Below are 23,117 nucleotides of genomic sequence, written 5' to 3'. Positions count from 1 at the left end.
GTTATATAGCCCACAGCACGTGCACCCCAGTCTTACTTATGAAGATGACATAAAGATAAAATAAAGTTCACGTACATTTGTAATAATTTTAATCGAATTAAATATACCACGTAATGTTAAGGACTTTTATGCATGTATTGAGAAAGGTTATTATAGAATTTTAAATTGTATAAGTAATTACAATAGACCTCAAGATATACATCAACACAGATGCAGAAATAATCTCTGGAAATCATTTATTTACATACAAATGTAGTTCTATAAATATTATTTAAAACAAATTAATTGAACATTGCATGCATATTAATTACAGATACTGTGACAATTTTCGTTTATTTACTTAGTTCTATGGATTAAATACATGTATTAAAGTGCAATTCACGTCCAAGTTGACACATGAACAAGTAAGATTTTAACACAAGTAATAAAATTTCGTTAAATGTCTTCACTCTGTCAGTGACAGTCTCATCACGTTACTATGTTCAAAATTTAGAAGCATCCGCGCCTTTTTCACTCTAACACCTTCACGCTTGTTACCGCTTCCTAACTTTGATCTAACTTCACGGAAATGCACCACGCTCGTGACCTTGCTTCACAGGTTATTTCAAATAACTTTTGTTTCCCAATTTCGTTTCGCTTAATTCGGGTGAAGTTTTGGCCAAGTTACCTGTTGGTCTGTTAGTATTTTCACAAAACCTCCATTAGGATGGAAAACGGCGTGTCTTATAAAACACTTCTTGTGTGACCTCTTAATGGACCTGTTTATAGAAAATAAGAGATACAGTATAAGGCAGAAAAATAGGGAATAGAAAACAAAAATGCAAACGTCATCCATTCATGTCAGCGTAACAACAGGACATTACATCCTAAGATGCAGGGCTATCTGCCTTGTTTTTGGGGTGGGGGGGGGGGTTATAGTTCTGATGAAAGTGAACAAACAGACAAACACGTTTAGGTTTTAAACATAATGCAACAAGAATGTCTCAGTGCAAGAACAACTATAAAACTTTTTGCCTTATTATTTATGTAAATATTAGAATGAAAACAAGATTCGCATTTTCATGACATTATAACGTAGGTGGGAGAAGCACAGTAGTCAAGTTCACAACCTCAATTAATAAAGAGTAAAAATATGATGGAATTATTATTATTATTGTCATTATACCGAGAATAGTTTAATTTCATCGATCATTTTGGGCTACATCGTCTTATCAGCAGTTGATTTATATTAGTTTATATATATATATGTGTGCGTGTGTGTGTGTGTGTGTGTGTGTGTGTGTGTGTGTGTACACATGCACATACACATATATAAGAAGCGTTGGGAAGAAGTCAGATCGAAACTCTGATTTTTCATTTTGAACCGATCACCAATTTATATTGTGACACATCTGTGATTTGCAGGTAGGATGTGACGATTGAGTTTCCGCAAACGAGTTAAAGAAAAATTGTTTGAAATTAAATTCACATTAAAATAAATTTAAAAATCACCATTATGTAGCAGATACTACCATTGGTATTAATATTATTAATCATAATTATTGTTGCCAATAATTATTATTTAACCATAGCATAACAATGGTCCAATTGTAGAAAGCCTACCAGGATTGGGTCAATGCACGTACGTGCATCATTGATAAAACACGTGTTCTCATACCAGTACAAATCATCGCGCGATCTACAAGAACGAAAATACTAACGTAGATGGCGCAGAAGTATTTACATCGTTACATAAACAGACGTTATATATAAATGCTTCAGTCGCATGTCTAGAACTTTGCTGCATTATTTATATTTGCGGAATGTACACATAGGAAATTACATAATCTCTTAATATCCAGGTCATACCGAATTTGCTCACTTAAGATCTGTTGCGTAATTCCCCCATGAAAATAGTGGGACGGGTATTTGTGTTTAATATCTTTTAATGAGGCTTAATGTCATTGTTCTTTAATATAATTAGTGGCGAAAAGGTTTGCTCAGTTCCCTGCTGAAAAATTACACTGTTTTAATTAATTCCAGTATAGCCGGCTCGGTCTGTTACTTGTCAAAGCTACGTTAAACTTTTTGGGCTAAAACTTTTGAAATGTCAAACAGCATACTGCAAACGCGCGTTTCATACAGTTTAATACTATTCTACAGCACAGCTATTCATACTGAATGCGTGCGTTGGTAAGAATTTAAAAAATATAATGAAGATAAATATTTCTCACACAAGTTTCTTCGCTTGAGCAATATTTTATGTCTTATGGACAGTGGTGCTCTTTCATATGGCAAGTTTTGCTTTAAATGTATGTCCCCACGTATGCGGCTCCCTCTCTCTCTCTCCACCTCCCGCCTCTCCTCCATCCTGCAGCCGATACACTGTTGCCTGTGAGCGGTAATCCCTGCCGCTCACGACTTACCCAGAGCCCGTATAATTCTGCTAAACCCCCAGCTGCCGCCCTGGCCACTCGCTGAACACGACAGACTGCGAACCGCTCTCCGTATTAATAATTCAGCCTCTCCGATTCTCCGACCGTTATCAGCTCCGCACGCTTCGGGCCAACGGCACTCCTTCCCGTTTATTCAAGACTCATTACTAAAATCTATATTAACTACACGTTTAATATACATCCATATAGCCTACTAACATGCTTACAGATTAATATTATTTGACCGTTTTTTTAAGTCGTCAACTTGCGTGCCTCAGTCTGTAGCAGACACTCTGATTGATGCTCAGGATTGTTTTAGTCATTATAAGACAAAGTCGTGAGCGTTTTTTCCTTCGCCTTATCTAAGCCTGGAGGAGGAGGTGGAGAGGAATCGAAGGGGATCCCACTTTTTTGATACAGGAGGAGTGGAGGGGGATAGAAGAAAGTGAGAGAGGGAGAGGGGGAGGGAGAGAGAGGGGGTGCTGTAGTCTTAAATTCTAAAAAAGAGCAACAGCTGAATTGAAGGCATATATACATACAGAACAACTTACTGTCAGTCTATTTCACTGAACCCTTTCCCTGATTTGACACTTTTTTTCTGCGGTTGCTGTTGACGGATCGCGGACACCGTGCACGGATTCGCCCGAAACCCGCTGATCGGCGACGGACTCGGCTGACGGAGAGAGCAGACGGACAGTAATAGCGGATCTCCCGGAGTTCTCAAGCCGAGGCTACGCTGTATTGGAAAATCCTTCACGCTGGAAGTGACCAGGAAGATCCCGAATGAGGCAGAAATCGGGGGGCTTGGATAATCCGTCCGCTTCCCTCGCACCGATGAGAAGAGTTACTTTTAAAAGAATGTTTGCCGGGCCACACGCCGTCTTCTTTTAGCGTTTCTTTTTCGCTTCCGGTATCGCAGAAGAAGCCGAGCCGCACTCTCTCGCTCGCTCTCTCACTCAGACTTTTTTTTTGGAAGCTGAACTTTTTAAAGGAAAATGGGTCTTTGAGACTGTTTGGCAAAATTCCCTGCACCATAATGGTACGTGCTGTGTAAATCAATAATTTGCTCTTTTTATACTTTTGAAAGGCTGTAAACAAGCCATTTTCTGTTTAATAAGAAAGCAAAACACAAAGAGAAACGTTGCCGGGGCAGTGCCTTTTAATGCCAAGATCCTTTACAAGTTTTGCACTGAGTTTGACGTTTCCGAAGGAATATAGCGCCGTCGCAAACGGCCACGACAATGTCGCGTTAGCACGTGCTATACAGATTTACATCATGCATGTTTTGTACCGAAATGTATTGATTATTCCCGCGTGTGTGTTTGTATATAGTGTATAGTTGCGCCTGCGTGTATCTGTCGTCTTGTGCATAAAAACGTCAAATCCTATACTTTGTTTGAATTATGCATTAGTAGCCGAGTATAGCTGTGAGTAAAAACGTTTAATTTAGGCGACGGTGCATTTTCCAGCAGTACTGTCAAAATCGCCCTTCACTCCCGTGTCGATCCCTGCCCCTCGGGAAAGCTCTTTTCTAAACAGGCAAAGTACTTTCTTGTTTCCAGTTGCTCGTGTCAAACCCCTTCTTTATAAACGGAGCACGAAGTAGCGCGTTACCCGCCATTCTTTGATTGTTATTTTTGTTCACATGTGCGCCATTGAATGTTTACACCCCGTAATCTAAAGGACCCAGCGTCCGACACTGAAGCACAGAGTTCATTTGACTCTATTAAAAAAAATATGCTTAAGCCAATAAACGCAAACTCCATGAACATCCCTGATTTCTCATCAGTATTAATAATGAGCATTTATAAAATTATTTAAAACAATTAACAGTTAAATTATGCAGTATAATTAAAAAAAAAAAAAAACAGCAGTGGTTAACGATGTTATAATTTAGAAATATTAAGAAGCGGTTAAAATTTGAAAATTCTTTTGCTAAACGTGGAAAAAACCCTCTGTTCATATGAGCTGCAGTGGTTGAGACGTGGCTTGTCTGACGCTTTGTCTACTTTAATCCTTAGCGCAATTTGGGAATGTTAGGGAGCAGTGCGCATTGCAGCCGGACACACCGCTCCAAAGTCCAACTGTCAGATGTGGCGGAGGTTTATGGAAGACCTGCAACTGCGCCCCCTCCTCACTCTAGCGCGATCACACACATTTCTACGTGCGACCACGACGTGTTTATCGCTATAAGAAGACTTTAAAAACTTAATAGGAGCTGCGGGTGGCACTTGTTTCTTGGAGACGTGGCGGGCCTTTATACTGTGAATTAGACGACTGCGCTCTCTATTTTTAATAACCGAGTCGACCGCTTTTTTCTTTTATAACCGCGAAGCTTGGCTGCCACTTGCATTGTCAATGACTGTTTTAATTATGTAGTCTATGACACTGGTGTAACATAGCCAGAAGGCTAAGGGGAGGAACGCTCATAAAGTATTGCAGTGTTTTTATTCTCTACAGTAACATTTAAAATAGAACATGAAGTAGTATGTGTACACTGCGCCACAATTACTACTATAAGCACGTCGGTGATTATTACGATGAAAGAAATAGAACAGGGATCATTCTCCTTAATTTCCCCCTGCTTGTTAATTGTCCGCTGATCTTAAATCTCTTGTGTAAAAAAAAAATAAAAATACCAGAGCATCTTCATGAATTCGGTGTCTGAATTTCCAACATTGCTCTTTCAGTTTTAAGAACTTTGTTCCTGCGAATTTCTATCTGATGGTAGCATCCTGGTCTATCATAGTCGATCTATCACAGGCCAGCAGCTCCCAATATGTCAAGTGCCCAGCGATGGCGCCCCCCTGACCAGTGGCGTGATTTTCTTGTTGTTGTTTATGAAGGCATATGTAATTTGTACTTAGTAACGAAAAATTATTTCATTACATTATTTTTTCTGTCAGACACATTATTCCTGTCATATCGTCTTCTCTTGGCTATTTGAGGCTTGTAGATTATATTTTTACCTGTGAACATCGTCACGTTTAGCTGAGGTGACGTGATGCCATATGAATGAAAATAGCAGAGAAGGCTTTGCAGGCTCTCTCAGACTGAGGCCTGGGAGTTAAACAGTCGTTTTCTACCCCATAATTAAATCAAGTGTGCTAGGAATTAAGTAGGCCAATCTGATAATGGCTGGATCTGAGTGGCACCGCAAACTGTCTCAGTGGTCTCAGATTTTCCTCTGTGAAACCTGACTGTTCTTTTAGATCTCTGCGTCCCAAAGCGAAAGTCCATCGGGCTACCTTGCCCCCCCCCCTTCCTTGGGAATTCTCTGATCACCATGCCAGCGTGGGCCTGATTTTATCATTTTTTTCTCCTCTCCTTGCCCCCTTGTCCTAAGAATCCCCACTCATTTGCTGACAGGAACTACAACTGCAGTTTGACCACTGCAAAGATGGTAAACGGATGTACCCAGACGTGACGCCAATGACCTAAACAGAGATGAGGGACTTCTGGGCGCTGAATGTCCAAATCGCCAAGCCTGGTCTCTTCTGTGGCAGAGCCTTTTTTGGCTGCCACAGCGGCCATAGTGATGTAGCACTCCAGTTTACTTGGGCCGTACTCAGCCCTGCACTCTGTCACAGTGAGACCCCTGAGGGTCGAATTCACCCCCATCAGAATGTGTTATAAACAAGAAATATGACAATTTGCCCCACCAGAGGCTTTGGTTTCCGTGTTCAGTCATAGTAAAAAGATCAAGCAAGATAATCAGAGAGATTTTCCCTTATTCTGCTCAACCCTCCACATTAATGCAGTCATTCTCTAATTGGGGAGGTGTAATGCATTTTTCAGGGTAATAATATTACCCTTAATGACCTCCATCATTTTGTTCACTGTGGAAGGAGTTTTTAAGTGTCCTCAACAAGCATGCTTGTGTCTTAGATACCAAGTACTTGTACCTTAGGATTGCTAAATCTGAACAGCAACTTTTAAAAGAGTTTGTGCACACATTTCCTGCCTTTGTATGATGATCCACACGAGATATTTAAAGGTTTTCACCAAGCGTGCATCCACATTGAACAGGGCTTTTTGCAAAACGGGTGCCTCCCCTGCATTTAAAGGAGAAATTTAACACAGGGTTACAGAGTTTGGAGGAGACCTCGCGAGCTGCATGCCGCGAGCAGAAAAGACAATGTCGGGAGCGGCAGCGCCGCTTAACCATTCTGCCGCCGAAACGTTTTCGGGATCAGCGATAGCTAGACAAAACCCATATGGTGTCTTGGCAGCGCGGCCGCATCAAGGTGCCAGGTAGTGTCTCTTTGTGTGGTGCCTCGTCTCCCCGTCTACGGCTCTGCTTAACGCACTTTTCTGTGCCATTCGGGTTGGGGGGTGGGTGGGGAGGCCGTTTACGTTTTCTGGCTCGCCTTGCTACGGCCGAGAAGCGGCCAGGGGCGTCTGAGTGGGCATGTGACTATTCCTGCTCGGTCTGAGAAACGTGAGGGCACACGCGCTCACATGCACACTTACACATGCTCACGCAGCCGTGTCAGGTACCTGTGGACTGGGCTGCATTTCCCTGAAAAGAATTTTACGGCAAGAAATGCCGTAACACCAGAATGATTCATCTGCAACTCGTATTCGTTTTACTACAGAGGATCAGATGCCTGGTTGCCCCAAAATGCTGCCCTCTGTGTTATTTTAATGCCACCTTTTAGACGAAAAGGGAGTACCACCAAGCATCTGATAACACTTAAAAGTCGTAAACAACACCTTAATATTCCCAGTACATACAGGACACATTTATCTTTTCTCTTTAACTGCTGTGTTCGTTGCTCCTGATTTTCGCTCACCTCTGTGCTGGTGTGTGTCTGTGTGTTTTTTTTCCCACCATTTTCCTCCCCGTGGCGGCTCTGGCATGGATTCACACGCTGTTTCCCTTTCAAATACATACACGTTTTCACATTTCAACAAACAAGTCTCTCCTCAGCCATTGATGTGGTTGCCATCGCAGGCAGGTTGGTTTATCTGCTGTCTGGCAGTGAATTCTCAGTCACCGGATCGCAATGATAAATAAAAACAGTGGCAAGGCTTTTTTTTTATTAGAGGTACGAAAATAAATACAATTAACCATGCTATTTGTATTGTAGCCAGAAAGGCTGGTCTTTGTAAATGCAAGGAAAACCTGTAGTGTGTGAGTGTGTCTGTTTCTGCGTATACATACTGCCTGTGCGTGTGTGTAAAGGTGGGTGTGTGCCTGTACTTATACATTGAATGATTCGGTGCCATGTAACATGCACCAAAATCTTCCCTTGGTTCGGACCATCTGAGAATCATTTGTTCTTCGGGGACTGGAGTGTGCGTAAACAGATTTCGGGGGGATCGCACCACTGAAATATGTTTCATAACCACAAAAACTGTGGAGAGCGCTGTGGCCGCATTTCCCTGGATTTGGATTGTTTTAACAGATATATGCGGTGATTAATCTTTGCCAGCAGAATGGGAATACATTCGGGCTAGATCGCGTTTCAGCCGAATAAGTTTGTCCTTTTTAAAATCATTTGAGAAAGAAATATTTTGTTCGCTTTTAAAATAGTTTTATAGCCAGCTTGTAATTTATTTTTGTGTAAAGAAAAACCGCGGTGGTTCACATATTAAAACATATTCTTTTTACTCTAAAGAGGTCACAAACTCAATTCCCAGCTTTAAAATAATTGCTTCTCTTCCTTCTAAAATGTTAATTAAGCATAGCCTTGAGATGTTTGCTAAGGGCTCACCATATGGATTGGGCATATGTTCTATATATATAGAAAATGATCTGATATATAATTAATACTATGCCCTATAAAAGCATATACACCACAAGACGGGAAATGGGGGTCATTTCAGAATGAGTTGCGGTCAGCATGTGGTACTCATGTGAAAATGTGGAGCGACTCAAAGCGATCAGTGTGCGCATTTTTCGATGCTCTTTTGTATTACAGTAGTAAGATGCGTTAAATTACGTAAGCGCCAGGCTGTTTAAACTGCATCGATAAGAACACCTGTAAATGTGTGATGCATTAGTGAATACAGTGATATATATATATATATATACTGGGCCACTCCCTGTCCTGTCCAGTGGAAGGTTGTCTTTAATCTCCCCATTTTGCATCTTTTCCCTTCTCCTCGAGCAGAGGCACCCGCAGCGAGATCAACCCCCCCGAAAAAAAACGGAGCAGGCACTGGTATCCAACGGGGATACAGGTGGCAGAGAACCACGTTAGTGACTCAGGGTGTCAGAAAAATTGATCTGCTCTATTATAGCGTTTCACAAGTTTTCCGGCGTGTATTTATCTGTGTTCTGCGTTAAGACAAGACTCTTGTCTGACCTAACTAAATTGTTTAATAAAGAGACGATATTCAGCCCTGCTGCAAAAACATTATTTATATGCACATAAAGATCATTAGAAAAACCCCAAATGAAAAGCCTCTGGTTAAAAAAAAAGGAAAGGCAAAGCACAAACCCCTCATTGCCAACGATATGAATAGCTTGTGTTCTCACCACAACTCTGGGCAGTGCGGTTTGCCAGCGTCTGTGACTTATTACGGCCCTGCGTCTGTGCGCATGTGAGTGTGCGTGTCAGTGTGTGAGCCTGCGGTCGGCACGAGCACGTTAAAATGTCAGTGTGTGCGTGCGCATGTGTTTTTGTGCACGTGTGTAATAATAATATCTGTGTGTGCGGTGGTGCGTGCAACTTTAAATTTCATTATGTCCCCGTGAATGTTTCAAAGTGTATATTAATATGCATTGGATTTTTAAATACATGCTTTAGGTGCGCTTTTTTTTTTTTACAGTATTTGCACAAGTATGTGTGTATGTGTATTTGTGTAAATCAGCCCAGGCTACATCTGGTGAGGTAGGTATGTTTTGGGGTGAGTCTTGGTTTCCATACCCCACGCGTATCCGGTGTGAAAACTTGTGAAATAGGATTTCACAGGATTTCGTTTTCCTTTTGGCTCAGCGGCCCCACTAAGTCCGATCCAATCGACGGCAGACCTGGAATGATTTCTTATTCACTGCTCAAGGCCTTACTGGCCGGTTCCGTAGCATACAAATGAAGCACTTTGAATAGGGGCGACTCAAAAGAGTACCTTTCTACACTGGCAACGGGGCTCAACCTGGGTGACGGAGGATGCGTCGCTTATATATGATGTGTGCTCAGTTTAACAGCTTGCATGGCATTAGAGAATAACACGTCAGAGCGATGCTTGGTTCATCTTATTCTTCGCAGTGCTGCTTTACGCCACAAATTGTTTACTATTGTCCATTCACAATTTAAAATTTTACTGAGCCAGCTAGCGGTTTAAGCATTGGAAAGCAGCACCCTTTTTGTGCGCCCTGGTACATTCATAGGCTTAAAACATTTGCCTTAAGGATACTCGTTTCTCATAAATACAAACCACTTGCCAGGTTTTCTATCGACGTTTGTGTGTGTGTGTGTGTGTGTGTGTGTGTAGCCACTACGTTGTTTTGTTAAATATCTCAGATTTGACTGGCTTCTAATTAAAAATAATTTCAAACATAAACGCTTACTCAGAGAGATATTCAGTTACGTTCCACCAACGTTTGGGTCTGTAGCACTGGGCGCGGGGCGTCCTGCCCCAGAAATGACCGCCGCTCCTCTCGGGGAGGGGGGTGGGGTCGCCTCAGCCTCCTGTGATCTTTCTTCCGCCGGTGTTTAAACTGAAGGATTTGAGCTGCTTCTGTCAGTGACTGTTGTGTTGCATTTCAGGCAGCCGAAACTTTTCTGGTGAACGAAGATCCTTCCAGAGGTGCTGGGCTCCCAGAATGCTTTGTAGTGTCTGATTCGTACAGGGTATGCATAACCTCTTATTATTATCGTTACAGTCAATGTTGTTTTTATTACACATGTGCATATGCATGCGGTTTCCTAGTAGCTCACTTCTGTTAATGAGCCTGGTTGTTGTGCAGCGTCATGAGTGGCATTTAACTTGATTATACATTTGTCCATTCTTACAGATATTTACCGTCTTTACAGAATGTCTTAATCTCGTTTGTTCGTAGTTTGTGAGATTGCAGCGACGCACACTGCACAATGCGTGCAAAAGCTATGCACACCTTCATGTCTGTTAAACATCCTTGACAATATACAAACACACATTGTTTTCCATCTAGCATTCCATTATGAGTGTACATTGAGCTTCCCATAAAAAAACTGTAGAAGGTGAAGAGTAGGAGATTTAAATATTACAAAACGTGCAAATTTATCTACTTTTGCAACCGTAAACTTAAACTTCCCTGAAGAATTCTACAGAAAGAGGTATTTACCAGGAGCACAATGATACAAAGGAGTGTGTCCTATCTGCAGCCTCTAAGTCTGAGACGAATGGAACAGAACTTTAAAATCTAGTTTTCCATTGTGGATCATAACTACGCACAGGGATTATAATTCAACATAATTAGCGGGAGTCTCTGTACAACTGACCTGATGTAGATGAATGACCAATAACACATGTGAATGATCGTCTGCTGCTTGGAAGGGTTTTTAAACTTATAGATGGTGTGGGGAGTAATCTCTGAGGAGGCACAGGCTCAGGTTCTGCCCCCGCCCCTGCACCCCACGCTTCTCGTGCCAGGCAGGGAAGGTTTCGCGCTTAAATAACGTTGAGGTACGGCCTCATCGATCAGCGCAAAGAGGACCCCAGGGCCGTAGGAAGGACTAGCGCTCTGACGTTAGTGGTGCGGGAGGTGGGGGGGGACGTCGACTATGAGGTTTATCCACGGTAATGTGTCTGGCGACGTGAAGTATTTTGCCATCAGGACATTGGTGGAGTGGCGATCGTAACTTATTCCGCTTTTCGTTATACAGGCAACGTCTAGAAAACAACTTTCTGCAGCCGTTTGATCTCCAGCAGATCGGCCAAAACCAAAGCAATATTAACCGTTTCGCTGCGTATGTGTTTCGCCCACAAATCCGTAAACCCTTCAAGTTAAATCAAGTGTGCTTATTCCCAAGCTGGCCAAAATCCCAGCCTTTGGTAGTAAGTCAGTCGCCACGCAGAGTATTAAAATAAATCCTAGAACTCTGGCTGCGACCATTAGGGATGTCTGTCCCATCTTCCATCGCAGGGAGATTTACTCCGACGAACCGCCCCAAAGTCTCCAGCTCCTGATGGTGGGATTGTGCAGAATTGAGAGAGACCACTCACTCTTGCTGGAGGAAATGGGCGCATGTATTGTTGGGCCAGTTTTTGTCCTTGACCATTTTCAAACTGGAGCCACATTTTAGGGTGTGGTGACCAGACTGGTGTTATGCTATGACAGTTTCCCTCCTCCCCCAACACAGAACGTCTTACACACACACAGACATACAGCAGATTCTCACACGTACACAGACATGCACTGAAACACACTTGCATGCACACCATAAAGCACGCACCTACTTGGTGATGCACGCGCACACACACACACACACACACACACGCACGTACGCACAGATCCCCCGGGTAGACTCAGTAATTGGCCACACCGTTTCGAGAGCTGCATGTTTCTCCTGCAGCGTCTTGGGTTGCAAACGCACAAGCACGGGCTCAGGTCTCATAAATCCGCAGGACTCCAACGCCAGATCCAAAAAACTTGGCTCCGCGGCACCACGATGACTTCAGCCCCCCTCCCTGCCCCGAGCATGCTTTGAGACGCGCTCCCACCCCTAATCTCTCCCCATCCCCATTTCTGTGCAAAATGCCCTAAGGACCCTAAGCACGGCACACGCCACTGCCCCCCCCCATGGACCTGTGCCTTCCTGGGCCATACAGGAGTGAGGCTAAGCGGGCGAGTAATCGCAAGCACCTTCCTCGAGCCTGACCTTCCTCGAACCCCAACCGTCCGCCAGGTTTACCTCACGACTCCGTAGCTCTCTGTCGCTCCACTGGCTCCAGTTCCTCCCTCCTGCTTACCGAACGCGGCGGGAACACCTTGCAGGAGACTCCCCCTCCCCCCTGGCGTTTCGGAGCGTGGGGCCCCACAGACGGGCCCCCATCCCTCATCTGAACGCCGATGTCGTCCAGCTGGCTCCAAACTGTAATTAAATAAGTTGGGATCCACAGAATCGGGGTTGTGACGACAGGGAGAGCTCACAGTCGCCCGCTGTAGCGCTCCGTGGAGAGGCACGAGGAGAAGGAAGTTGGACTATATCCCCTGAGCGTGGTGAAGCCAGAGCTCCAGAAGAAGGTTCATTAAACAGACGTGCCCTGCGTGATTTAGGAGCAGTTGCTGGGCCATCTTGCACTGTTAGTGGAGCCGTTCTTCACAGAGCGCAGATGATGGAGTTAAAGGACACCGAGGTTTTAAGGACTTTAACACTGTAGAAGCCTTAACACCTCCTGATAAAAGGCGTCCAACACACATTGTATAATGGGTATTTATTTACAGAGGAAGCGATGTTATGTGGAATATTTATGAAATAACTGAAATTATCACGTCACCACGTTAAAACAATGGACATGGTTATCTGCTGAAAATAACAATTTAAAACTTAGCAATTAAGATGCTAATATAGGCTTACAGGTCCAGAGGCACATACAGGCACAAAGAAAAACAATAAGTTAATGTACAATAACATGCTTTATTAATTAATGTATTAAAGCGTAGGGAAAAAAACGAGAGTCTCCTGTGAAACATTTGGCTTAAGAAATGAAGCGTGCATGACAGGATTTGGAAAGAGTTGGGCAGTTTAATGATGCTTTGAGATGGTTACTCTTCTTGTTTTGCTAGCTACTGTACTTGTAAGAAAGTTGACCGCTGTATATGACGGGTCTCAAAGAGCGAGAGAGAGAGAGAGAGAGAGGGAGGGAGAGAGAGAGAGAGTGAGAGAGAACGAGGGCGAGAGAAAAACTTTTTTTCCTAAGTTTGTGTAAGCTTTCACTTTCAGCCTCCGAGGCGGGGTTGCCAGTGCAGCATGGAGTGAGGGAGAGGGGACCGCGAGCGATTGCAATGCAGCACTACGGCGAACTTCCATCCAAGTTAAATAAGCTTTCCAATTTTAAAATCTAAAATTAACATGTACTCCCCGTACTGCTTGACACAGGTAAAATATTGTGATTGATTATTGTTATGCCATGTCTTGCATGTCGGACGTTGTGTGCTTTTCTTGTTTATCTGTTCGTCCCGTGCTCCTGTTCAATAATTGCTTTTAAACTCCTTTCTTACTGTCCGTTTTTTTTTCTGATAGTGCTTTTCCCACAGGCTTTTCCCGCTCCCCTTTCTTTGATGGCATCTTTCCAATAAGCTTTCTTGTGCGTCTCATTGCACATGGTTTGAAGAGAAAATGGCGCTTCTCCCGAATCTATTTTATATAAAAACGGAGGGGGGATGATATGCGAGAGCGGTAAACAGTGGGCAGTTGCTGCAGTGGCGTGTCATCGTTTTTTCCCGATAGTGTTTATATTGGTTTTTGAAATAATTGATAATGATGGCCGAGGGTGTTTAACTTTTTCTTTTAAAAAAAAAAAAAAGTTCTGTACGTATAAATCTGGATATGCGCAAGTGTGCAGTTTCCCGAGTTGGAGGTGGGCGACTTGTCAGTCCTTGTCGCCGTCAGTCACCATGAGCTGCGGCCGCCCTGCGGCTGATCGCTACCGGTCGGTCACATTTAAACCGCTCGAGAAAAAGCGGGTCATACTGAACCGCTCCAAAAACGGGGGCTGTTTTAAAAACCGGGTGCTTGTACTTTATTAAAAGTCAGATACAGGGAGGTGAATTACTGTCGGGACTTTTAAATACGCACATGGTGTCAAAATAAGCATTTATTTATTAGCATTATAATTAGTTTAACTAGAAATTGTTTTCTGAAACATGAATAGTATATGATAGGAGTTTAGAAAGAAAAACAGAAGTCAATTCTGTTACATTTTAAAGTCTGTATTGATGTCTCTTGTTAATTGATCTGCTGGTAGTAATCGTGGACATAATAATCTACATATTTAAGCCAAAGAAAATATGGCATTCCGGTGTAGAAATTACAGTATTAAAACTTCCTGAAATGGAGTGCCGGACAAATTATTTCTGACTACAGGTCGCACTTAGATTTCGCAATCAACTTTTAGTAGGCAATATCAGGGTAAATATATTACTTTAAAATCCACGAAGCAGTGGCAAATTACATTTAAAGACCACCATGGAAGTCGCTCGACAAACCATGCAAAATTGCAATTTATTGTTGTAATATTTTTATATGTTAATTTTGCATGGTAGCGTCTGTTTTATTGGGCTAGGTGTTATTGATATGCCTAAAATGTCATTGTGTTCATTGTTGAACTCGTTGCTTTTGGCTGCGGCATTTATATATCACTATTTACCCGCGTTCATTTTCGGAAGAAAAATCACCTTTCTGTTATCGGAGCGACCCACATATTACCGCTGATATATTTATGAGAAATCACCGGGCACCAAGCGAGGAGCAAACCGGCGTGAGAGGGATGACACGGGCTCATCGGAGATGCTAAATCGGGCAGCATAATCGAGCAACTTCAATAGAAAGACAGTTACCGGTTCGTCCCGACAGCATTAAACAATGACTAGCCTTGTATTTGTAGCGCGGTACTGTTTACACTTTATGTTAGCAAACAGCTGCGGTGCGAGAATGTTCTCCATATAATTTGCAGTACTGGGTGGATCAGTTCATTTTTTATGCAAGTTCATGTCAAAGGCCTTGATCCGCTTTGATGTATGACTTAATCCCCGATAATAATTTCCACTGTAGCGCACTTCTTACTTTCATAACGTTCAAATGTTTATTTCTCCTTTGCCGTATTGAACTTTGTTCGTCTGATTTTTATTTATTTATTTAGTCTCACCAAGCAGCACTGTTAGCATGAACAGAATATAGTTTGGAAGTCTGGTAAAATGTTACATATTATAATGCCAAAAATGAAATGTTTTTTTCTAACGGTACGTGACGTTTCTTTTCTTTTCTTTTCTTTTTTTTACCTTATTTAGATCAGTTGGTGCCATGGCCTGCATTTACATTAAATCACGCTCCGCTCTGCTTCCCCGTTTATTTTATGTATTTGCGAGTTATGACTTTTTAATTTAACATACTATGGCTTATTTTGATTTATAGACCTAAAGTTATTTTTAAAACATCCTGTCTTTTAAATAGTATATGCACGTGTTCTTTAAAGTTAGATTAAGTTTCTGGGTTAAATCTAGCAATTTCAGTCACATAAAGACTTTAGATCTTCATATAATTCAAATGGCAGGTGAAGCATATAAGATCAATTGATTTATATGTTAATATGCTGCTTTTGAAAAATTCTAAAAACATGCCTTGTCCTTGTATGTGATTCTGCATATTACTGAACTAATGAACTATACGTTTCCTGATCATTTTTCCGGAAACTGGTGACTACCTGGTTATATATTTATGATAAAATGTGCCGAAGGTTTTTATTGCAGTTTGTCAACTTTGGATTTTTTTTTCTTGCCTGCGTGACTTTGTTTTAACTTTATTCTATACACTTAATTAAATGCAAGTATGCATTTCAAAGTAATCAAATTATTTCTCAGCTTTCCCAAGTTAAACACCAAAACAACGCTCGAAATTTCTGTAGATATTTATCAAATAGTACATGTCAGTACTTTGAATTTGGAGTCAGGGTGAACAGCTAAATAATTCACAGGCACCGCGAGCGTGTCTGGAGATACAAGCCGGACGACTTTACACACTCCGGTCATTTCCACAAGTGACACATGTGGCGTGTTATAACTTGACTTAAACACCAAAGTGCAAAAGAGAAATAAGAAAGCTGATGAAATGTAACTTTAAAATGATAAAAAAATAAATCAGATTACAGAGCAGCCTCGCAGCTTTACTGCTTTACAGAATTTTATTACGGATCTGGAAAAAGGTGCAAGGTGGGCATTTTCGACTTTTTTTTCAGTATGTAGAAATTTATTGCGTTGAGATTTTTTTTTCTTTTTCTGTGTGCAGTATAATAGAGGAGAGTTATGGGGATTTCTGGAATTAATAAGTGTTTTCAAAACGGCCTCGTGGTAGTCTTAGAGCGGTGTGCACTGAGGATGATGTTAGGCCGCGAATCTTTCCATTAATTAAAATTAATTGCTAACATGACGTTCAGCGTTCAAGGCGCGCATATGTGCTGCACATATGCAGAAATGTATATCTTACGCATATATGGGGCAGTTATATATAGTCTGCTTAATTTTACCTAGTTTACTGTGCGCACGTTCGTCCTCCTAATTTGATTTCTGAAGTGTGCGTCAGTGTGATTAAAGTAATTTCTAAACCTGGCCCTTCATTCAAATGATTTTCGACCTACTGTTAAGTATTTTGTATCATAAAGTAAATGAATATATGTTATTTTAGGTTGGTAATAGGCCTACATAAAATGTTTCCTTAGCCTAATCTAGTATGACTTTGGCCGATGCGTAACTCATGTAGCGAACTGCCCTAGGACTGAAATCGCGGGAATCACATTAGGTGAAGTTCACGTATTCGTCTGTAATTGTGCATTTTCAAATGAGTTAACACTGTTATGCATTTAATTGACAATAATTAAATCAGCAATATGAGCTGTGAGATGGTTATATATAAAAATAATATAAACAATCCGCAATTATGAATTATTAATACCGGTTTAAGCTTTGCTGGAATGAACAATGGAGATGAGAGCTTATTGCTAGGATGAGTAATGGAGATTAAGTGTGAAAATTCAAATTTGTACAATTTCTAAATGCGTTTGAGGTGGGGTAGGTCGTCTTTCGGAAATAATTTACATGCATTCTTAATTAAGGTTGATCCTTAAATGAAAGAATATGGTGTGTCTGAGAAGAGGCATTGTTGAACGGCTTGCATATGTTACTATAGGGCAAACCTCTGTCCTTGATTATTATCCACTAAGGTAAGGCTTTAGGGGCCTCTACGTTCCGTTTCAAAACAACATTTCCCTCTGACAGCAAGACTGTTTAACTTTTAAGTTACTTTAAAAACTCTGCCGATGTTAAGGTAGTTGGTAGTTATGTTCGGAATTATGACCACTGTTAATAAAGTTAAGCTTCAATTTAAATGAACAAGTGCACGCCCTTAGGAAAGTCATCCGATTGTTTGTTCAAAAAAAAAAAAAAAACTTTCCAACATTTCCGAGGTTTTCGTACATTTTAGCGAATGGTTACTAATTGAATAGTTATTGTGAGGGGACGCACAGTAAACCAAACTCGGCGATACGCAGTCTGGATTTCAGCTGCTAAATACAGCGCCCTGATATTCCCATTCTAGCCGCAGCTGCGTGACCCACAGCCGGGAATTTGCTCGCTCTGTGCGAGAATCGTGTCGACTTTTTTGAGCGCTTCTTACGATAAACTTTCAAGGATAAGTTTCTTTTAAATTTCTGATTAAAAGCTAGAAGTGTGTAGGTTAGCCTATAAGTTATTGGGCAGCCCGGCAATAAAGCGTGTCGTACGGACACGCACTTTCGGAAAACTGCGATTCCACCATAGAGAAAGTACAAAATGGTGTTTTGGCGATTTCACTGCTTATATTTTTACCATCTCCTTTGCTTGGGAAAAAGTCTGGAACATTAAAAATGCAATAACACATTGTCACTTCCCTGAAGTAAGCCTGGGTGAAACTATTCACATTTGTGGTTTCCCGGCGTACCTGTAGATCCTAAGTCCCCAGATCGCACTGCGGACGCTGCGAGTTTAACAGGCGCTTTTAACCCCTTTATTTACCGCGACGCAGCAGAACGAACATAGCCTACTAGCCGGTCATATGAAAGCAACACGTTATGTTTATCGAGACAACGTTTTGCAGTGTTGTTCGATGTTCACTAACGATCGTTTGTCCTGTGCTATTGCATCCGTATGACATATAACTACTTTACTGAGGACGCTTCTGAGGCACGATGCAGGTGCAAACGGGTTAATCCATGCAATTTACTGAGGCAAAGCGCACGGTGGCGGTTCTTGTGGGTTTTTTTTTTTTTTTGCTGCTTTTTATCGCTTTAATAATTTTAGGCTGTGGCGACAAAGACCCCGTTATTGACGGCGTGTCACCACCTACTTGCGCGCACGCCAAGGAGAGCAACCTGAGACGCTTTGTGTGCGCCGCTGCTCCTGGTCAGACCCCGGAAACGCCGTAACAGCTGTGCATGAGATTAAAATATGTTATAATCGCGTTCCGAATAAACAGACGCGCTTTGTTAGGACTTTTTTTTCCATTTAATGAAAGAGAAGCAGAACAACAATGGTTCCACGCCTCAACTCTCACCCTTGTAGTCTTTGTTGTAGTAAGGTCAACATGCGGAGTTAACTAACCGACGGGCATCGTCTCATACATGATCTTAGCGCCTTGTAGCTGGAGACCCATTTTCATGATCTGTGTCAGAGAGATAAGTAAAACTGACTGAATGATGTACGTGCTTTTATTATTATTATTGTTGTTGTTTCTAATAATAATAATAATGGTAATTGTTATGATATGTTATGATAATACGTATTATTCTTAGCAGTGATCCCAAATGAATGTGACTGCTGCAAATATATGGATGACATTCATTTGAAAATGCTTATTTTTTATTATTATTGCTGTTGTTGAGTTATTGTATGTATTTGTGTGGTAATTAAGGTGAAAGATGTTGTTCGCAGCCTTCAAAACAGAGGCCTGTTGATTACAGTACCAGCTCCCTGAACACACTAACCCATTGGCTAAACACACCCTTTTTTCAATGCAAGAATGACTTTGAGCCATAAGAGTCTGCCAGAGTACTGAGATTCAGATTCCAGCCATTCGTGCTCTAAGACTGTCTTCTGTGTGATATATCGAATATAAGACAAAAAAAGCAGACGGCCCGTTTCCCCCCAGGACAATTGTGCTGGCCTTCTCAATAAATGTAAATCCACTGTCTATGTTCCCTCTCTGCCGTGATGCTGGGGGGGGGGGGCAGGCTTGCAGTGTTGCGGTGTCCGTGTTTACGTGCATGCGATGGTGATACCAGCAGCGAGCCTTGGGAGTTGCCAGAGATGGAGTTAGGCATGTACCGCAATGGCGGGTTGGCGGTAGACCTCGGCGCCATTACTTATTCACGGTGCCATAGGCGATTCCACACCCGCTTTAGGGGGGGGCTACCTGATTTTTTGTCTCAACCCCACTGAAAAATGATTTTTCTAAACCCATTTAGCGATTTGTGGCCTTTCTACTCGGGGCTGAGACCCTTAATGGCCGAATCCGCGGATCGCACCCCCCCCCCCCCCCCCCTCCGTGTGCCGCCGGTTTCTGGCGGTTTCCACGGCCTGTCGGCTGTTTTCCTCGATTCACGCTGGGGTGTCTCTTCTTAACGTACGATGGCAAGTGTTTGTTCGGTCTGAGCCCCCCCCGGGCGCCGTGTCTCGTTACCCGTACCCGGCCGGTGTGAGGGATACCACCCGGTGCCGGAACCTCGAACTGAAGCGAATTGCTGGCGGTGTGACTGAGGACGGTGGGGCTTGCCGGAGGAGAGGAGATGAGCGCTGGGAAGCGCGAGGACTCTGCGTTTTATTTGCACATTACGAAAATCCACGAGCATCTGCTTTTGTTTCAGTATATGTACAACCATCCTGCTGTCCATGGGAAATGGATTCATCCTGCTTCGCGATGGCTGTCCCCGACCAAGGGGGAATCGGAGGTTTCTATTTTCCCCTGTCTGTTTGCATTTCTCCCTTGTCGTGGTCCCCCCCCCCCATCTCCCACAACGCCCCCCCAGCCTCCCCCAGCATGGATTATGTTTTGGCGGGGTCTCGGCCAGCAGCAATAGCCCCATTGCGGTCTTACGGTGGCTCGTGTGTTATGCTGTTGCTGTGGCTACGGAGCACACACACACACGCACACACACACGCACACACGCGCGCACAGGCAAACACACGCACATTAACAAAAAACACACGGACACATAGCGGGGGAGAAAGAGAAAGAGAGAGAGTGGGAACGGAGGGTAGGCTAATCGATTCAATGTGGCGGAGTCCAAACCTTGAGAAAGTAGTTTTGGAGGAGGCGTGATCCTACCACTGGGAGGGAGAGAGGAAGACAGGAATGAAGGATGGAAGGAAGGGTGGATGGAGGGTATAGGAAGGATGGAAGGAAAGAATGAAGCAAGGAAGGATGGATGGAGGGAAGGAAGGATGGGTGGAGGGAAGGATGGAAGGAAAGAAGGAAGGATGGAGGGAAGGAAGGAAGGAAAAAAGAGAGAAAGAAAAATGTGTTACATATTTATTCCAGTTTGGGGGTTTAATTGGGACCCAGGCCTGAATGACTACTGTGTCCCTCCTGGAAATGTGGGAGGGGCGACACGGCGTCCATCCGATTATCCGGATCTCCACCCGGACGGGGGCCGGTGCTGCTGTAGAGACGTGCCAGATGCGCCTGGCCGGTGTGGTCGTAGGTGTGCTCGTGACGTGAGGGCCGGTGCAGGTGGCGCAGCCGGGGAGAATGCTGCGCCCGCCGCGCCATCCTGCGTCCACGTGTCTGTCCTGCCGGGGAGTATTTCGCATCTATTGCTGATTCAGTCCAAGTACAAGCAGTAAAAGCTCTTCTCACGGCGCACAAGCTGTGCTAGAATATGCTTTTTATGTTTGCAGTGTCGCTGCTGTAAAGCTAGTCACAGTGTATTTTTTCTGGAGAGGGGACTGGGTGGACTGGGTGGATATAGAGCTAGGAGTGGAATAGATTAGCAGCTAAAAGGCTGGGAATGCTGTGCTCTGATTGCTTTATTGTATGTGAAATAATTGAAATACGCTTTTCCCGGTCGGTCTTCATGAACGGCGGACAGTCTTCGTGAGACGGCCACCGCTGGTTCCTTTGACCCAGTCTCTGAAAGACCGAGCGGACCACAGACGTGGCATGTTATTTTTATTTTTTAACCGCGCAGGCTTGGAGCTGCCCTGCCTGCTCTGTGTGACCCGTCACGGATGCGGGCGGTGAGGAGGGCAGGCTCGGATGCGGTCGGGGTCGCCCAGAGGCCGGTGTGTGGCCGCGATGGGCCATTTGCTCCCCCGGGATTGTCTCCTTCCTCGTTTCTCCTGGCATGTGATGCCATGGATCCCGTAGTCAGGGAACTGAGAAAGAACTGCCTTTTACTGCTGGGAGTTGAGCTGGGCCTATTCTGCCATCTTTAATTTTAGTTCACTGTGGCTTTTTTGGGCTCCAGAGAACGAGACTATGCAGTTGAGCATGAAATTTACATATATTCATACATGCCCACAAACAGTGCATATATCTTTAATTAACAGAAGTAACCCTTATAGATCTCATGGTGTACCAATTTAAAAATTTCAGGGAGAATTCCATTAAGAGTGAATGGAAGTGAAATCAACAGTATCATGACTGGTTTTCTCCAGACCTCTGGGAAATCCTTAAGCTGTATAGAAATGATATAATAATATATAATGGTCTACACTGCAGTGTATGATAGTCTACACTGGGTATACAGTTCACAGAGGTTTATATTACAGCCCCACAGAGATATTATACAGTATGTATAATACAGTGGTTTATGTTGCAGTTTTACACAGGTAATATTATACAGTGTATAATGCAGTGGTCTACATTGCAGTGTCACAGAGGTAATATTATACAGTGGTCTGCATTGCATGCAATATTATACAGTGGTCTGTCCAGCAGTCTAACAGAGATAATACTATACAGTGTATGATATAATGATCTGCACCACAGTTCTGCAGTGGGTCTTCACTGCGTTTCCACTGTGCTGTGCAGTTAATACAGTGGTGTGGTACATGCCAGTGTTTCACAAGGTCAAACCTTCATCTGAAAGATACGGAGCTTCGTCTGTGCAGCAGCATCACTTTGAGGTCTCCCTGGGGAGGCCTCCAGCACTGTTGCCCCCCCCCCCCCCCCCCAAGAACGCACACCATGTGTGCACAGTGCACACCTGCAGGCACTTAGTGCACGTGTGTCACAGGCGTGCTTCTATCTCGTGATGTGCATTAAACACCACTACACCCAAGTGTGAGGGCTGGGTGTCTGGGGGGGGCAAGGACTGATGGTGGTGAGCGGAAGCCTGTAGCGCTGCCAGCGTTCCACATGTGCCAGCCCCACATCTGACTCTTAACCCTGATGGGACCCAGAACCCCCCCCCCCCCCCCCCCGGCAGGACTTAGACACGCACACACAAACGTCACCGCCAGAGCACAGTGCATTAGCGCATGCCAGCGCACCTGGGCGAGCAATTACATACATTAGCAAACCTCCGCGAAGAACCGCGTTTCCTCGGAGACCTCAGGGCGGGGATGGGGGGGATAGGGGGGTGGAGTTTTCCAGGCCGACCCTCTCCCTGTCCGCTAGGGATGGATGTGCCGAGGACGCGGGCTCCCAGAACAGGCCGCAGGCGTGAAGTATTACTTCGCTTTTTCTTTTCTTTCCAGAGCCGTTTGCAAAGTCTTACATGATGTCATAAACGGTTAAAGTAATTAAGCGCTGCTGTAAAGATAAGCTTTGTGAGAAGGGCTCTTTCCCCCCCCCCCCGTCTCACTGCCGCTGCTTTATAGGGAACATTCAGGCATTTAATGGGCTGGACGGTGGTTCCCGCTTTGGAAAAGAGTCAAGTAAGCACACAGTTAGCGGCATGGCGGTAAAGACGGCCGTGACCCGCTTTCAGGTCAGGGGGGGGCTGAAAAATGAAAAGCAGAGGCAGTGAATACAAAACCGGTATCAACAGCTGCACCTTGGAAACGTCAGAACGCTCGTC

At 43.6% G+C, this 23,117-nt stretch overlaps 1 protein-coding gene and 1 long non-coding RNA gene across 5 annotated transcripts in view; one reads left to right on the top strand and one right to left on the bottom strand.

Annotated features, from left to right (window-relative positions):
• Positions 1-219: 219 nt before the first annotated feature.
• Positions 220-3,100, bottom strand: LOC140590845 (uncharacterized). Its single transcript, XR_011991702.1, has 2 exons — positions 2,966-3,100; positions 220-758 (listed from the first exon to the last, which is right to left on the bottom strand). It is a non-coding gene; the product is annotated as an uncharacterized lncRNA (long non-coding RNA).
• The window catches only part of LOC111833510 (nuclear factor 1 X-type-like), a 112,582-nt gene continuing 92,324 nt past the window's right edge, over positions 2,860-23,117 (top strand). Inside the window, exons 1-2 of one of the 4 annotated variants that reach the window (XM_072712091.1) lie at positions 2,860-3,453; positions 10,133-10,216. In XM_072712091.1, coding sequence (XP_072568192.1) covers positions 3,451-3,453; positions 10,133-10,216 — 87 coding nt within the window. In that variant the 5' untranslated portion in view covers positions 2,860-3,450. Of the gene's footprint in view, positions 3,454-10,132; positions 10,217-13,232; positions 13,448-23,117 lie in introns of those variants that run through there. The other 3 variants (XM_072712084.1, XM_072712090.1, XM_072712087.1) reach the window with 3 other exon arrangements.

This window comes from Paramormyrops kingsleyae, chromosome 5 (assembly GCF_048594095.1).
Source record: "Paramormyrops kingsleyae isolate MSU_618 chromosome 5, PKINGS_0.4, whole genome shotgun sequence".
Classification (NCBI taxonomy): Eukaryota; Metazoa; Chordata; class Actinopteri; order Osteoglossiformes; family Mormyridae; genus Paramormyrops; species Paramormyrops kingsleyae.
Note: the sequence above shows the minus strand (reverse complement) of the source record. Positions and strands in the feature narration are given on the sequence as shown.